The sequence below is a fragment of the Protopterus annectens genome, chromosome 8.part0 (assembly GCF_019279795.1).
Source record: "Protopterus annectens isolate FY-2018-M chromosome 8.part0, PAN1.0, whole genome shotgun sequence".
Lineage (NCBI taxonomy): Eukaryota > Metazoa > Chordata > Ceratodontiformes > Protopteridae > Protopterus > Protopterus annectens.
The window spans coordinates 1,119,043,812-1,119,062,641 of NC_056741.1; the positions used below are offsets into that span (position 1 = coordinate 1,119,043,812).

At 40.1% G+C, this 18,830-nt stretch overlaps 1 protein-coding gene across 1 annotated transcript in view; it reads left to right on the plus strand.

The window, feature by feature from the left end:
• ATP8B2 (ATPase phospholipid transporting 8B2) overlaps positions 1–18,830 on the plus strand; it is a gene marked incomplete in the record, with an annotated part of 2,601,455 nt that overhangs the window by 1,857,678 nt on the left and 724,947 nt on the right. The window contains 1 exon segment of the mRNA XM_044080643.1: positions 17,270–17,375. Coding sequence (XP_043936578.1) covers positions 17,270–17,375 — 106 coding nt within the window.

An 18,830-nucleotide genomic window follows, 5' to 3' on the forward strand; every position in this document is an offset into this window, starting at 1 on the left:
GCATATACCCATCCCACCCCACTTGCAGAAAATTTCTCAAGATATTCTCATATTGATCACTGCTGCAGTAGCCTTAGCTGCATGGGTTATATCCTGTCAAGGATATAAGAACTGGCCACTTCCAAAGCTTCAGAGCACCTTCTACATGCCCAAACTGTCAGACAGCTCAAGCTGTGTTGACTAAGACAGGTTTGGGCACCAAGCCCTTCATAGCTTTACTACTGCTGAAGAGTATGCTCTTCTGAGGTTTTTAAAGATCAGCAGTCTGTTGCACTGCTCCTTTGCTGGGCAGATATGTTGCCTTTGGGAAAAAAATTGGTATTAATACTTCAAATTTATTTTAAAGCAAGGAGTTTGTGTTTTAGCTTACTGTCGTGAGACTGTAATTTTAAAAAGGAGTGATCTTTTTTCCTGTCAGCTTAAATGTTTTGTTTTAAGTAACTGAAAACCATTTTATTGTGTATTTTACTTTGCGGGTTTGACAGTGTTTTAAAGTTCTTTTTACTGTGTGTCCATAAAAAGGTGACTTTTAAAGACTTGTGAATTTCCCTGGAAAAGAGACACCATTTTCAACTTGACTATGGGCCAGTTTGTTGGTCCCACAGTTGGTCCTTCCTCCAGCCACAAAAAGAAACAAAATCAAGCAAACAGCCTTTGCCATCACAGCAGGCTAGCAATTTGCCTCACCTGCAGGTGGGTGACTTTGTTGTGACCATTTGTTGCATCTCAGATTACTCATCTTTTACCCAGATCCCTCTGGTGCAGCACCTACAGCCACTGTGGACCAGGGGTTAGCCATGTCCTCTGTAGCTGGTGGGTCCCCTCAGTGGACAAAGGAGAGACAGTCTTATTGGTCTTGGGAGAGAGAACACTGAAGGCTTCTCTGTTTTGTCAGGATGTTCTGCCTGTTTTTGGGAATGCTGCCGCTGCCATTAACAGCACTGTTGGCCCTTTTTTCCTGTCAAAAAGAAACCAAGAACTAAATGTTTATCTACTCTACCTCAAATTTCCTTAAACAGGAATAGTTTACTGGGTCTGGCTCAGTGTTTGTATTTAATTCAGGCCTTTGGTCCTTCTTGTACAGCAAAAGAAAGAGAGAGAGAAAGAAAGCTTTTCCTGAAGATGTTAAGGATTCTGAAGCTGAACAGAATGATGAGGGACAGATACAGGGTTTTCTCCAGAGATTTCTGATTCAGACTCCAAGTAGAGCTGAGTTTCTTACCCTTCCTGTGGGGGGGGGGTTCTGTTTTTCTGAGAGTGTTTCTGGAACTCTGAGGTTTCTCAGTCTATCAGAAAATACTATGAGCTGCTACAGAAGGAATTTCCAGAACCTGCAACCATTCCTCCAGTTCAGACAGTTTTGGAGGATAGGTGCAATGGAGTGACAGTCAGACGGCTGCCCCTAAAAAGACAGATAGGCTGTTTGAAGTTCCTCAGTCTTGTACGTTTTTATACACTCATAAACTTGATCCAGCAACAATATGTTTTGTTAATCCTTCTGATGCTAAACACTCAAGTTAATTCCAGTTCTATTCTTTCTGAGAAGGATGTAAAAATTATTGTTAAGTATGGGAAAAGTGGGTTTCTACAACTTAGATTTTTAGAATTTGGAATTGTCAGGTTCATATGTTAAGGTTTGTTCTGACCAATTGTGAAACTATGATTAATTGTTCTGTTTGCCGTTTCTTCCTGTGAGGAAAAAGCTGCTTAAAGTAATTTTATTTTTTCTGTTTTTCATGTCACTACTCATAGCTTTTAGTGTGTTTTGAGGAAGTTTGCATGGCTACGTTCTCAGAACTTCCCAGATGGTGTTAAAAATAAGGTTTTCAATTTTTCAATTCTACTTTGGGTAGTGATTTAGTTTTTGGCTCCTCTGAAACAAACTATGTTAGAAGTAGTGAATATAGTAACAGCGGTAAAACAACTGGAATTAAGCATGTACTTACCAAAAATGTATTTTTTTATCACAACAAATGCTCTTTACAGATTAAAGGTACAGCTATGGGTGCGTCCTTTGCCCCTATATATGCTGATATATTTATGGCATATATAGAGGAACAAATTATATACGATAGCTCCCATAACCTATACATAGAACAGATTAGACATTTGGAAAATATATTTCGATGATTGCTGGATGGTATGGAGATCGGATGAGGGACATCTGGCAGACTTCGTTGAATATCTGAATGAAAATAAATGGGGGATTGAATTTACGGTGAACCATGACAAAGAAAAGATCACTTTCTTGGATGTTATGGTAATTAAAGCTTCAGATAACACCTTGACAACAGAAGTATACCGTAAATTCCTTGAATATAATTCCTTTCTCCATGCCTCCAGCTATCCCCCACATATATGTAAAAATATCCCTAAATCTCAATATATGAGGGTGAAACGTATATACAGAGAATGACTCACATTTGAGAGATGACCTGACCAATAGATTTAGAGAAAGGGGTTATAAAGCAGATCATATTACACAAGCCAGGAATATGGTTAATAGAATGGAGAGAGATAAACTCCTACAATATCAGACTAAGATGGATACATCTAAAGACAAACTTAGGCTTGTGACAACTTATGGTAGAAACATTGGGGCACTAATTGATAGTGTGCAACAAAACTGGAACATCCTTAGGGCTGACAATAAACTTTCTGGAATACTAGGGGATAAATGCCAGTTTTCCTTTAGAAATGGAAAAAATTTGGTGTCCTTCTTTAATCATTATAAGCAAGGACGGTATAAACAAAAAGACAGGCTACACAGCACTATAGAGGGACAAGTTGCCATAGGATGTTTTCCATATGGTCACTGCACACAATGCCGTAGGATACTACAAACTAAAAGCTTTAGTAGTAAAAACACTAGTGGAGTATTTAATATCCCTTTTTTTGCCAACTGTAACTCAGACTGGTTCATTTACCTTGCCACATCTGTAAGTGCTCTGCTTTCTATGTAGGGCAAACATCAAGCGCAGTGAAACATTGAATATCAGAACACTTCACTGAAATCAAGAATAAAAGAAACACAAATGCATTATTTAAACATACTGAATCCCACAAAACAGCATCATTTCACTTCATTATTATTGACAGAATTCTGGGAATTAAATATAATAAATCAGGTTGGCATGAATTACTTAATGCTAAAGAGAAAAAATGGATTATAAAATTAGAAGAGCTGTTTGCCCCGGGGCTAAATGAACACCTCTAATTGGTCTTCAGTCTTCTGACACAGTATATAAATGGTTGATTTTCATTTGTATTTTTACACTGATGAAGGCTTAGTAAAGTATAAGCCGAAACCAGTTTGTTTGTATTATATACTGATGCTATGAATGTTACAGCTACCACAGTCTGCTGGTCGTTTTTTCTTGAAGTGCCTAGGTATTTTGAGACCTTGCAGATGCCTTACTTGCAAGGATCCATTTTGGACGGATGTCAACTGAGTTTTTCTTCCTCGAAAACCAATAGGTCTGTATCTACATCTATATTTAGGGTTTTCAACTCAGACTTCAGTCACTGCAAGGAAATACCTCAGAATTTTAGGTTTATGGCTTCTGTGTTTCCCAAGGCAAGACTTCAGATGGGAAAGATATAGTGGTATCTGATGTCTCCTGGGTCCAGCACCATCAACTCTGTCTTCTCAGATCCCAGTACTGGAGTTTGTCAGACGAGAAATCACTTGGTGGAGACAGCAGATATTAAATCCAAGTATCCCCTTCTTCCTCCCTGTTCCATTCCAAAGCAGTCTGTCACCACAGATGCTTTGGACTTTGCTGGGGTAGCAATTTCAGGAGGGATAAAAGTACAAGGTATCTGGGACACCAAGAACAGATACAAGCACATAAATACAAAAAAGATGCTTACCATGATGAAGTCACTCAACTCTGAGTCATCTTTGGTCCCCTTGATTTCCTCAAGTTGTTGCTGACAATACCATAATTGTGGCACATCAACAAGTAAGGGAAAACCAGATCGTACCATGACTAACCGTGTTAGCTTGGGATATAGCCTCACAGCACAATATCACTGTGCAAGCATTCTGCATTCTGTCAGAGCAAAATTGAGGGGCAAACAAGTTGAGCAGGACAAAGGGCTGCCTTCTCTCTGAACATTCATCTGGCAAGTTTCTGCTCCAGGACTCCATGCAAGAAAGCCTTGTAAGACAGATGCCTTTTCTTTTCCTTGGACAGTGATGTCCTTGTATACTTTCTAACCTTTCCACTAATATTCAGGGTATTTCTGGAGACTCAGAAAGAATCCCTCAAGATTATGGTGGTGACTCCCTTCTGGCCCAGGTAACTGGAGTTCTCCCATCTTTTGGAAATGGTCAGGAGCAATTACCACAAGCTTCCTCACAGATTGGATTTGCTCACACAAGAAAAGAGGTGCTTGATGCAACCCAACATCAATTATCTTAAATTAACCACCTGGATGATGGAGTCTCAGTTCTCTTTAGACATCTGTTTACCAAGGATGTGCAGCAGATACTAATGGGGGAGGCAAAAAAGCCTGATACTAGAAAATTATATATTAGCAAATGGAAAAGGTTTTCTAGTTTGTGCCAGCAATATAACCAGCACCCATTCAGGGCTAGATGTTCTCTGGTTTTGCAGTATTTGTGTGAGTTACTGTTGTATGGCCTTTATTATTCCTATGTCAAGATTCATGTATCGACCATTTCAGTATGTCTGTCCATAGATCCTAATCTTTGCAGTCTCATGTCAAAATGTTCTTGAAGGGGGGTTTTGCACAAGAGGCCTCCAGGAAAATCAGTGGGATCCTTGGGATCTTAATTTTTTGTTACAGAAGCTAACACTTGCTCCATTTGAGCTATCTAATCTGGTTGACTTGAGGTTATTAACATGGAAAACAGTTTTACTGATTACTCTGACCTCTGCAGGAAGGGTATCCAAGTTGCAAGCTCTTATGGAGCCAGCACTGTTTGTTTTCCAAAGAAATATGGTTTATTTGAGAATTAACCTTTCTTTTATGCCTAAAGTGGTATTCGAGTTTACTTTATGCCAAACTATCCATCTCCCTGATGTTCATCGTGTTTCACTGCTGCAGTCATTACATTTGGGTTATCCTGCCATCAGGCGGTCCCGCAGTCGGCCAGAGTTCCAAAGTCTTGGTCCGGCGTCGGTTGCTGTCGCTTCTTCCCTGACGTCAGTGCGCCAGAGTTATATAAGATGCAGCCGACGCCACTTTCTCCAGTCTTTCTTGCCGTGTGGTGCCCGAAGTAAAAGCAGTTCACAAGAGCCGGTCGGCAGACTCCTGAGATTTTCGATTAGTATTTCTGAAGCGAAGTCTTCAATAAAGCTAAGTACCCCATTGGGGAAACTTTTTCTTGCCTCAGACCGATGTCAGTAAAAGTTAATAATTGTATTTCTTGTGGGAAGCAAATACCTCATAAGGATTTTCATTCTTACTGTATTCCATGCCTAGGCTCAGACCACGATGTCACTATTTGTCAGTTTTGTGCTAGATTTAACAAACGCACTATTAAACGTCTGTTTGATTTTGCTCTCCATTACTTTGGCTGAAGATTTAATTATACCATGCCGTCAGAACAACCGACAACCGGAATACACAAAAAATGCAAGGACAAGGATAAGGACAGGCATCCAAGGCCCAAAACTGACGATGAAGCCTCTTCTAAGCCAGTCGCCGGTTCGCAGTGAGGCGCTTTCGCAGCCCCTGACACCCGTTAACTCAGAGCCACAGGCCGCCTCCGACTCCAATGTGGAGATGTCTAGGCCTCTGGATACTCAAGGTGTTGGGCCTATGGAAACTAACCCTTCAGATGGGTCCAGAGCCGCTGAGCAGGCATCGGCTTCTGAGGGTGTTTTCAGACCTTCACAGCTTACCATAAAAACTACAGCCAAGTCTAAAACTCCTTTAAAGACAAAGAAGCAAGTACAGCATTCACCTGGACAGGCCTCTATGCCTAAAAAAACAGATGCTCAAAATGGCCGAAGACTTAATTACTCTGATAAGGGGTACCCATCCCCCTCCTGATAAAAGGCCTAGGCAGGATGATTCCTCTGACCAGGTTTGCATATATTCTGATACCTCTTCAGACCAGGGATACTCTTTACCCCCTATGAGGACTCTGATGCTGAAGAATCAATTCCTTCAGCCCCTCCTCCTGAAGATTATTCTTTTGGGGAAACTTTACATACCATGAGGGAGCATTTCCATTGGGAGGGCAAGGATTACTCAGAATCCAAGAAGAGGCTCAGAGACTTTTACTGCCTCAGCACAGGCCCCTTGCTATTCCACCAGTGTTAGACATTGTGGATGAAGTGTTCTCTGAATCCAGTTTAAATCCTGATTCTTTGCCCCCTGCTCCAGTCAAGCCAGACTGCTACTACAGAGTCCTTGACTCTCACAAATTTCTTTATAAAAACCCTGTTGCTGACCCAGAAACTATTTCCCAGGGTCCCAAAGGGGTAAAGGCTTCCACGGCTAAAAATCCAGTTCCCTCTGACAGGGATTCTAGAGCATTAGACAGATGGGGGAAGAAAGTTTACACTTCTGCAACTTTAGCAGTGAGAGCTTTAAATTGCCAGTTTCACGTGCTTAAATACCAACAATATTTACTGTCTTAGTTAAAACAGAAAATGATTACAAGTTTAGAGCATCCTGACTATAAGGAAATGCAGGATTTATTGCATGCAGCTGAACAAGTGGGATATTTTATTTGGTGTTAAGGCAGAAGCGGTATTAAAGAAAATGGAGGATAAGGCAAAATCTATGCAAACAGTGAAGGATTTCTTACAGGTACAGCCACCTCAATTTAGCAGAAATTGGCCTTCAAAGAATTGGTCCTTTCCAGTGTCAGACAGACCACAAAGAGGCAGATACAGATGCCCAAGAGGCAGATCTCAGCCCCAAGGCTCTTACAGACCACAACAGTGGGGTGCTTCAACCCCAAAAGGAGGTGAAGACAAGTCACAACCTTACAGGAAACAGTCCCAATGACTTCCCTCTTCGAATGCCAAGCACTTACCTTTTGGCATCTCCCTTAGGGGGAAAACTAGCACTTTTCTCAAAATTGGCAAACAATCACCCAAGACAAATAGGTTCTGAATATTGTGTCTCAAGGTTACAGGTTCCACTTTCACACTCTACCAAGGCTAAAAGGAATGCCAGACCTGCCACAAAATCAATGGGCAGAGACACAAAAATAAATTACAGCCCTCATGGACATGAGAGCTATTCAAAAAGTGCCACAGCAGGAACAAGGACAAGGATTTTACTCAACACTTTTCCTGGTCCCCAGAAAGGACAAAGCCTGGAGACCCAAACTAGACCTTTCTACTTACCTGGATGTTACGAAATGTAAAATGTTGACACTACAGCAGCTTCTTCCCATGCTGGGCAAGAAGGCTTGGCTTGTTACCGTGGACCTCAAAGAGGCATACCTGCATGTCCCTATCAGACAAAATTGCAGAAGATACCTCAGATTCATAGCTGGTTCAATGCATTGCCAATTCTCTGTACTGCCCTTTGGCTTATCTACTGCTCCCAGGGTCTTCGCAAAGTGCCTGGCACCAGTAATTGCATTTTGCAGACAAAAAGGAATTCAAATATATCCATACCTGGACGACTGCCTTATTCAAGCAGAGAGCAAGGACATTCTTCTAAAGCATCTGTCATTTGTGAAAAGGTTGCTAGTTTGCCTAGGGTACACAGTAAGCGAAAAGAAGTCAAAAGTAGTGCCCTCACAAGAGATAATATTCCTGGGTGCCAGCTTAAATACAACGGCCCAGATGGCTTATCTCACTCCAGACAAGCAAGGGCAACTGACTCAGTATTTTCAATTGATGGCAACAAAGACCCAACTCCCTGCAAGAAAAATTCTGCAGGCCTTGGGATTCATGCCATCCTGCATTCTACTTATTACATATGCCAGACTACATATGAGGAAATTACAATGGTACCTAAAAAGTGTTTGGACTCAACACTGTCACAGTTTGGAAGCAGTAATACCACTAATTCCCTGCCTACAACAGGAGTTTTGATGGTGGGCACAGGCATGTCACCTCAACAAGGGACAGCCTTTCACTTTACCCACAGCCAGGCAGACATTAACAACAGATGCTTCGGATTACGCCTGGGGAGCACACATGGCAGGAAAATGTATTCAGGGCAAGTGGACTGCAGACCAAATGCATCTTCACATCAATCAAAAAGAGATGTTGGCTGTACAAAATGCCCTAACAGCTTTCAAGGACCTTCTGCATCCAGGACAACTATTATTAAAGACAGACACCACCACAGTTATGTGGTACGTAAACAAACAAGGGGGCACCCATTCTTACCCCCTATGCAGACAAGCCATGACCTTGTGGAACACAGCTCTAACCTATTAAGTTCAACTGCAAGCACAATTCCTGCCAGGCAAGAAAAATACTCTGGCAGACGACTTAAGCAGAAACATCATGGATCCTCACGAGTGGAAATTAAATCCACAAGTATTCAGCATGATAATGCAAAAATTGGTGTGCCCAGACATAGATCATTTTGCCTCCACACTGAATTGCCAACTACAAAAATTCTGCACAAGAACTTATCACACACAAGCATGGAAAGTGGATGCTTTCTCATTCAGCTGGAAAAACCTAAAAGTTTATGCCTTCCCACCACTGCCTCTCCTTTCAAAGGTACTCCTAAAAGCCAGACAAGAAAAACCACAGATGATCCTGATTGCCCCAGACTGGCCACGCCAGCACTGGTACCCAATCTTAAAGAACTTAGCTCAAGGCCTACCATGGATTTTACCTCAAATTCCGCACCTTCTGACTCAACAAAACAATCAGATCCTGCACAGTCAGCTCAAAACCTTAAACCTGGCTGCATGGCAGATTCATTAGTCAAGCAGACAACACCTCTCTCTAAAGCTGTTATGGATGTCATTTTGGAGGCCAGGAGGCCTAGCACCAGGAAATCTTATTCAGAAAAGTGGAAGAGATTCTGTGCCTGGAACCAGGCTCAAAGCTTTGACCCTCTTGTCCCAAATATTCCTCAGATATTACAATACTTAACTGAGGTGCTGGACAAAGGACTATCCTTCTCATCCATTAAGATCCATGCCTCTGCCATTTCAGCTCATTACAACACTGATCCTCCTATTTTCTCTCATCCATTGATAAAACAGTACCTCAGAGGGGCTAAAAACATAAGACTGCCCTGGAGAGCACCAACACCAACTTGGGACCTCAATTTTGTCTTGGAAAAACTCACTTTACCTCCTTTTGAGCCAGCTAATTCAGCAGAATTAAAATATATATCATGGAAAACTGCTCTGCTTCTGGCAATAACCTCAGCACAGAGAGTCTCAGAGTTACAGGCACTAATGGCAGTGGAGCCTTTCATCATTTTACACCAAGACAGAGTTTCTCTAAAAACAAACCCTTCTTTTATGCCTAAGGTGGTTCTTAACCAAACTATTCACTTGCCAACTTTTTATCCAAATCCCCAGAATAAAGGGGAGAGACTTCTGCATTCCTTGGACATACACAGACAATTATGTTTCTACTTGGACAAAATAAAAGCTTTCAGAAAAACTGAACAATTGTTTGTAGCTTATGCTGCAGGATCACAGGGAAAGGCTATTTCAAAGCAGACCATTTCAAAGTGGATAGGACACTGTATCCGGTTCTGCTACACACAGCATGGGAAACCTGTACCTAGTAACATTAGACCACATTCCACCAGGGCAACAGCCACTGCTACTGCCTACCTTAGAGGAGTACCTACCAAAGTTATCTTGGAAGCTGCAACTTGGAGTTCAGTGCACACCTTTACCAAGCATTACCACTTGCCTCTTTATTCTAGATCCAGAGCTGGCTTTGCCACTGCAGTGCTGCAGGGCCTCATAGCCATCCCAAATCCTCTATAGAACCAGCCGCCCTGACTCAGCTTTGGGATTCAACCCAAGTGTAATGACTGCAGCAGTGAAACACAATGAACATAGTACAGTTTTGTACCTACCATAAATATAGATGTTCGAGTGTCTTCACTGCTGCAGTCCAGGTTACCCACCCGCCATCCCCTCTTTTTTAGCTGGGACTTATCTATACCTTTCAACCCTATACTACCTATGTGGTGTATTTGCTGGTTACTGAAGGTTTAGTTTTTTACCTTTATTGTATGTTTTATTAGCAATATGTATTGCCTACCTTTTTGGGGGCACCTGACATCTGGGGCAAGAAAAACTGAAGAAAATGGCGTCAGCTGCATCTTATATATCCCTGGTGCACTGATGTCAGGGAAGAAGCGACAGCAACCGACGCTGGACCAAGTCTTTGGAACTCTGGCCGACTGCGGGGACCGCCTGACGGCAGGATAACCCAAGTGCAATGACTGCAGCAGTGAAGACACTCAAACATTTACATTTATGGTAGGTACAAAACTGTACTTTTTCTTTCCTGAACCTAAAAATGAGGGAAAAAGGATACTCCATACCTTCGATGTCCAGCAACAACTCTGGTACTATCTTGACAGAATTAAATCTTTCAGACCTTAAGATCAGTTCATTTCTTGTGACTGTAAGAAAAAGGGGCTACCTGTGTCGAAACGGACTATTTCCAAATGGTTATCTAAGGTTATTACCTTTCTCTATACTTACCATAACAAAACTATTCCAGGTAGGGTTACAACCTTGGCTTCATCTATGGCTTTTTGGAACGGTTTGTATTCTGGAAGTATTCTAGAAGCTGCTACTTGGTCCTCTGCACATATTTTTACAGAACACTATAAGCTTGATGCCTTCTGTACGTTCAGGTCAAGCTTTATTAGGACCATTCTCCAGGGACCCCTATACAACTCTTCTACCTCCCAAATGTAGTTCGCTAAGGCTACTGCATTGATGATCAGCATGATGAATATAGTGCAGTTCTTTAAGTTGAACTTATTGTACCAGTAAATGTTTGAATGATCACTGCTGCAGTAGCTGCTCCCTGTCTCCACCCCCTTGTTTTTTGGTGCGTTTTTTATGACAGGGTGTGGACAGTTCTTTATTTATTTATTTTTGTTGTTCCTAGCATTCCCTTTCGGGGCTCAACTTCTCTTTCTCTGCTGGCAGGAAAGCTCTGAAGGGCTTTACACCCAAACTCGTTTTTTTAGGCAGCTCAGTTGGACAGTTTGGATGAGTGGATGGTTCACTGAAGTTTTGGAAGCTGGCTGGCTGTTGTATTCTTGGCAGGATATAACCCATATAGATGAGGCTACTGCAGCAGTGATTATTTGAACATGTGCTGTCATGGTAAGTTCAACTTAATGAACTGTACTTTCTCCTCCTTTTCTTTGTGGCAGCACTTTATCCATTATTAGTTTAGCTGTATAGTAATGTTACCTATTTAATTCTGTTATATCACATGAATTTGTCCTAACAGTCCTGATTACTGTGTTCATCTGTTTTACCAATCTTCCAAAATTTGTCTTATTTACTATTTCTTTCATTTTTGTTAATATGTCTATCCATGCTTAGTAAATCAAGCTGATCTTCTCTAAGGTCATTTTCCTCTGGACGGAGAGCATCTTTTGATCTGTTTCCTGCAAGTATTTTACAGAAAGTTCCAGAACATCTGCCTGTGACATATCTTCAAATGCATTCTGCTTCATCTGCTGCTCCTCCATATGGGGACCCTTTGGCCTATCACCCCGTAACATTGCTTGCATCCAGGTTGTCACCGTCTCCTGCACCTTTCATTGCTATACAGTTTCAACTGGATTTTCGCTGATCTCCTACAATGGGCTCCAGAGCCTCACCATGTGGCAAATCTTATTCAGATGCCTCCCACTCCATCTTTTGCCCCTTAATATGGGGACCCTATGTTCTATCATGTTGCAACACTACCTGTGTTGGAGTCTCCACACTAAACCTTTCACTTTGCAGATATTTTATCACTTCAGTTATTGTTTATTTAATGTTTACCTCACCAGTCCTGTTTTCTACATTTCCCCTTTGTAATGTTATTTTTAATATGGTGAAATTTTCCTTATCCCGGTGTCTTTGCTTGTTATTTCACTTTGAATATCTTTGGAACTGCAGTTTTTTGTATTGATTAGTTTGGCTTTCTCCATTACCTATTTATGTCACTATATTGAATATCTTTTTTTCATATGTCCATGTTTGTTTATATACCTTTCAAAAAGCTCAGTTTTTTATTCTTTCTTTCTTCAGTTCCTATATCACTTCTTGTTTCAGGTGGCCCAATGTTTTGTCTAATGTTTTATTTTTAATGTTGAATGTTTTATGTTGATCTGTTCTATTAAGGAACATACATTTTTTTCTGTACTTTGACAGTTTTCTTGTGCAAGAACTTTCCTTTCCTGTAATTTCTGTTACTCTTGCTAAATGTCCACTGTCTGGAAATTCTGTGCTTTTTGTTTAGTAGTAACAATGCATAATTTCTTCCTTATCCTCATCAATCCACGTTGTCATCTGTGTTGCCTGTTTCTTGGCTTGTCAGTTTTTGTGGACTACCTTTTTCTTCCTATAGGTGGACCACCTTTCTTCTGCGCTTAGGCTAACCCTGTTGTAGGAATGTTTCCATGTGCTGAGGATTCTATACCTTTCTTTTTTTCCAGTTCTAGCATCAGTGGTTACACCAGGAGTGGGCACTTTCTCCTGAGACCTGTGAACGCAGTCGTCATCTTATTTTTTGACCTATTTTTCTTCATAATGCATAAAACACAGTCTGTATATCAGTATCATGTTGGTGAGGTTTTGTAAAAGCACAGTCCACCATTTGAAGATATTCATCAGGACTTGAAGATGAGTTCAGTTCCAGCAATGTAGTGATTCTTCTCTTGCTGTTTTCATCTCTCAATTCGGACCCAGTGAGGTAATAGATGATGCATAGAGTACTTGAAAGGAATAATGTGATGTTTCACATAGTAGCCAAAATTCTGTGCACATACTGAAAATGTGGGTGTAGGCAAAAAACAGTGAGCAAGAGAAATAATGATTTCATTACATGTCCCAGTCTTGGAGTTGCAGTGAAGTGAATAGGAAAATATTTTGTGATGATTAAAACTCGACACTTGGGTGATTGATCTTATCAGTACAAATCCACCTCTGTCAGGACAAGTGGCTCTCTCTCTGCCATAGTCTTACGTTATTAAAGCTTCATATTTGTTTTCTGAATACGTAGCTTTTGCCAAGTTTTAATATGTGCATTGAGGTCTCTCAGGACTGATAACTGGCCAGTGGTATAAGATATGTTTAATGTTATAGATTTAAGAGTTTAGGTCCCACATTTCTGTGAAAAAAAGTGTTTTCAAAATAATGGAACAAGCTGTTTACTCATTTATTTTTGAGGTAGTCAAGTTTGGGCTAAGTCATGTTGAATAAAATTAGTTTTGTGGAGCCCTCAGTGTTTGGATTGTTCATTTGACTTTTAAACTCCTCTCTTCCTTCCTTTCTAAGGACTTGTGAAAACTTTAAAACTCAGCTACATTCCTACCTTTCCTCTAACAGGAAATGCAACTGCACCCTCCCCCCCAGCCTAATAATCATTCCACCCCTTAAACCCCTGACTAAATTTGAGTTCAAGCTAAACTAACATAAATGTACATATTGTAAATAACATAATTGTACTATGTAACCAAAGAATGTATGCCTCTTCTGTAGCATGAAATGAACTTGTAATTGCGTCTTCTTTACTATGATTGTGTCTGTAACTAAACTATGTAATGTAGAGCTTTTCTCCCTGGGCCTCCATTGAAAACGTGCTCCCTGAGCCCAGTGGACCTCCCCGGTCATCAAACTGGAAATAAATAAAATAGTTGTTTTCTTCTCTTTCAACAAAAGAAAAGGAAGACCAATCTCAGAACTAGGTAAGCTTAACTAGTCCAGTGTGTATAACACTTTTGCCACATATGGAAACAAATTTGACAATATAATAGCAGAAGTAACAGCATCCTTCTCATGTTTTAATGGACTTCTGGTGTTCCATGTCTGCTTTAATGTCATTCGATCCATACAGTCGTGAAACATTAAAGTTTCAATGTGCCATTCGAAATTAGGCCCAGTCCTGTGTGGATTACTTGCTACATTAAATGCTGTATTTTCTGTCTTCCTGTCATTCACTAGTCTTTGTTCTGTGAAGATTGTTTGAAAATCATTCCTGTTTTGTGGTTTTGGCTCACATTTTTACAGCATCTCTCCCAAAATTTCTGATTGCGTGACAGTACATTAAAGTTTATGGTATGCTTACTGTATTAGTGGAAAAAATCCTCCTTTTCATAAAATATATATTAATAAAAATCCTGTTTCTCCAGCAATACCTGAAGAAATAGCACCAGTGTCCCTAATTATTTTTTAGCTTTTTTCCTGATCATTGCGGTTAACAAGTTGACATCTGTGCTTGAGAATTCCTTAGATGGGTGAGCTGCAGTGCTACTTGCCATAAAACTAAACTTATTCAACTATATGTTATTTGGGGCTTTTCTCTCCAGGCCTCTGCTGAAAAGGGGCTTTGCTGGTCAGACTTTCCCAGTAAAGTCAAATAAATAGGAATGGTCCTTAAGAGAGTTTTACAGTCATTTGGCAGACAGTCATGTTATCCCATTTCCTGGTGACTATTGGGTTGATTTGATGATTTTCGTCTTCCAGTGTCCTTTTGTGTCCATTAGTCTCTCAACAGATTATATCACTTTGTGGCTAAAAAGAACTAAGTGTTTATCTGTTTCTTGCAGTAGATGATCAGCAGTTGAGACATGATCCTGACAAATAAGGCTGCTCTTGGAAAGTTTTGTGTTGGGTAGGAATTTGTGAAAACTGTCTGCTAATAAGCCGTCAGAGGATCTTATGTTTTTTATGAGTATCTAAGTAACTTGCTTTACTTTTCGGTCATATGTCAGAAATGCAGTATTCTCTTGCTCTCTTGTAGGAACATAAGAGCAATACTAGGCTTGTAATCACAGGAAACATAAGAGACATAGTCATATACACATTTAAGTTAGACACACTTAATATTTCTTGACAACTTTTGTAAGTGCTCAATAATCCTTGCCTCACAAATCAAGTAGGGCTGTATAAAGTAAGCCTGGTGTGAATTTACATCTACCCCAGCCAGTCATCAAAACAAGCCAGTTATACTTTGCTTGACCTGTGGTGGTAACTTATTCCATAGGCCGGGAATACACTGAATTAGGAACCTATCCCTCCAGTGATTCTTGTTTATTTGCTGGTGTAAGTTTAGGTCCCTAGTATGGGTGTTTGTTAAGAAATAGGAGATGAAAGAGGATCAGGTCTTTCATGGCTGAAAAAGTTAAGATGCATGTCACCTCTGAGGAACTGGTAAGCGACAGAGTATAAGGAGAGTTGTGCTAATATCAGGATAGCTGAAGAATTTTAAGGACTTCAATTTTTGGGTTGAGTCAGTTGGGTCCTTTCAGTTAAATGATACGTTTGGATTTGTACATACCAAAGTGGACATTGTATTTGATTATTAATCTGATAAGGGAAGAGTAGGGTGGTAGGAGCCTATATTATGTCCGTCAAAACCCCTTTCAGCGAATGACTGTTCAAACAATAACCAGCAAAATCTAACTCTCTCGAATGGCTATTCCAGCAATTTTTTTCCTGGGGGGGGGGGGGGGGGGGACCAGACAAAATTTAAAACCCTTCAAAAGTGGGGCTTTGCCCCGCACACACCCCTAACTAAATATACCAACTCCAAGATCGCACTGCATTGGGGAAAAGGGCAAATTCCTGATGATGACCTAGCGTTTTTTCCCCTAGGAAAAAATTCACTGAAATGGCCGTTTGTGGGAGTTAGATTTTGCTGGTTATCATTCAGCGAAGAGCCATTCACTGAAAGGGGTTTTCATGGATGTAATATAGACCCGGGTATTAAGATTACTACTATGAATCTTAAAAATATTGCCTTGGAAATTTAAATGGGCTAGGTAGAAGAATTTTCTGTGTAAGGTGGAAATGTGATCAAATGAGAGAGAGTTGTCCACTTTGCTACTCAGATCCATTGTGACTTGTGACTGCATCTGTTTGAAGAGAAGTACCACTTATAACAGATGAGGTGTGAACAGGTTTTTTTTCTCTAATTTTAGTGTGCTGTATATTTAGTTTGAAATTTTTATTATGCCAGGTATGACAATATCCCAACCCTTTTTGGAGTTGTTTAGTGTCAGTGGTTGAAAAGATAGCAGTGCCCAGCTTGCAGTCATCAGCCAACTTGATCAACCACACTTCAGGAATGTTGGCTTGAATGTCTGTAAAATAAATGCCCAACAAGAGAGAACACAGCAGTAAGCTCTGCAGTACACTAGTTACAGTTTTACATTCACAGAGGATACCAGCAACTATCACTACTTGGGATCTGTTGGATAGTTTATTATCCATTATATAACATAGAGGCTTACATTGCATTTGTTTAACTTTTCAGTAATGCCATCATGGGAATGTCAAGAGCCTTGGCCAGAGCAAGACAAGCAGCATGCACAGAGAGTGACTACTGCCAATGACCTCTGTAATCTTAAAAAGAAGTTTAGCATGTTCATGTAGTAAGACCTGCCCTTTGCAAAACCAAACCTAGCAGGGTCTAGATAATTTAAGTTGCCAATGTCTGCATAAATGAATTATGCTGTATTGTGATCCATGGGATTTGTATACAAGGCTTGTGAGTCTGATGGACGTATAATTACCTGGGTCTGTAAAGTAGTCATTGGCTGTTCTCCAGTCACATGGGGTTGATTGACTAGGCTGAGGTTGAACATTTTAAGTAGAGACTTTGGTAGTACATTTGTAGCACTGATGAGAATGCAGCTTGGTGTGTTATCTAGTACCCCATACAGAAACATTAATTTTAGTCTCTGCCTCCACTTACAAGTTACTTTCTTGTTTTCACAGATGTGTGCTGTTATTTTTGTGATGCATTGTTATTAAAACAAGTGCTTTCTTTTCTTCCTGTATTTACAATTGACCAATAAAATGACATTCTGGGAGTGCATGTGCTGCAAGTAAAAAAATGCTGTTTGTTATTCTGCAGCTGTGTTATAAAATAGTTTTCAGATAAGTTAGTATTTAAAAATGCCTGACTGCTGCTGACACTTCAAAAAAAATTGTAAGTGTTATTACCTTAAGTGAAGGGGTTTGTTTTTCAACTAACGTGGTGTTTGAGTTATACATGACTAGGCTGTCTAATCATTATACTGTCACATATATGTATGTATATGGTGAAATGCTACAACATAGCCGATTCATTACTGTTTTAATGTGTTGCAGAAACAGCTGTAAATATTGGGTACTCTTGTAAGATGCTGACAGATGACATGACTGAAGTGTTCATCATTACAGGCCACACAGTGTATGATGTCAGAGAAGAGCTCAGGTGAGAAAACACTGTAGACACCCACTCACTTTCTTCATTTCTAAAGATGCTGGCCCTCTGAGTGTCATGACTGTTTTATGTTTTGTGGGTGATTTTAAGTAGTTTAAACAGCCATGAGATGAAAATGCACATAAGTTTAACACTGCATTTTTACACTGCATCATTCCATTTAAATGTATTAGACCTTTATCCCATTTTTCCAAAATTTGAGTGTTTTTTTTTCCTTTGAACAAGAAAAGCTTTCATTTTCTCATGCAAGTGTAATGGTATTCGCTGTTTAACAGCTTTCTTGAGCAAAGTTTGCTTAGAAAATTAAGTTTTCTTTATGTGCGAACTGTCACAGCAACATATTTATGCTTATTTAAGTGTACATGGTGATGGCATTGGAAACCTGCTATCCACTTTTTCCTAGGACTGTTGCTTTAAAATAGATTTTTTGAATAAAAGTTTTATAGGTGATGTTCAACATGACATGTTGCGAATTGGTATCTCAACATAATTATAGTGTGTATAAGTCTAGTTTTGGATTGAATTTTATTTTTAAATTCTTCTTTCGGCTTTTCCCAGTTAGGGGTCGCCACAGAGGAACTCCGGTCCTCTAATGATTGGCAGTAGATTTTTACGGTGCCAGCCCGACTCCCAACCTTCAAAAAAGGCACACCCATTCACGCATGTCTTTCGAACGCCACTCGACCGTGGGGAGGACATGCAGACTCCACACAGAAGGCGCTCCAGCCGAGAATCGAACGGGAGAACCTCTTGCTGTGAGGCAACAATGCTACCACTGCACCACCCCCAGCTGAATTTTATTTTTAACTATCTTTGTTAAATTGTTGCATTTTAAATGGCAGCATGACTTTACATGCAGTAATCGAAGACAAACCATTTTAAGAGCTTCCATTTTGTCATGATGCAGTATACTTGTTTTATTAACTATTTTCATTCACTCCAACATTGTCAATTTTTCAATTCCTGCTTTCCTTAAACCTCTCTTTCTCCTGAACATTATTCTGCACATATTATTCCTTCTGACTCCATTTATTTCTATGAAATGTTCTCTTTCCCTTTTCTAGAGATTTCACATCAGTTTCTTTTATTTCATGCACACTGTCCAATACTTAAGTTTTGGTTATTTCTTGGCAGACAGTGGCATTAAATTTAATAAGACCTTACTATGTCTACACAATTCAGATCCTATATTCCTGTTCAAAAATTTCCTTAGTTACTATCATTTGTCTCCATAACATTTCAAACAGGCTACTCTATAGGGGATTTTTAACACCTGCCCAGCTCATTTCATTCCCCAAAAACTTCTTCCCATTTACTTCTGTCTTCCCCATCATGCCTCATTTGCTGTCTACTTGAGGAAAAATCCTCTAAAGTCTCCTTGGGGGCAAGAAAATACCTAAGTAAACACTTCCATGCAAAAATCCTAAACTGTCTAGACTCTGCCCA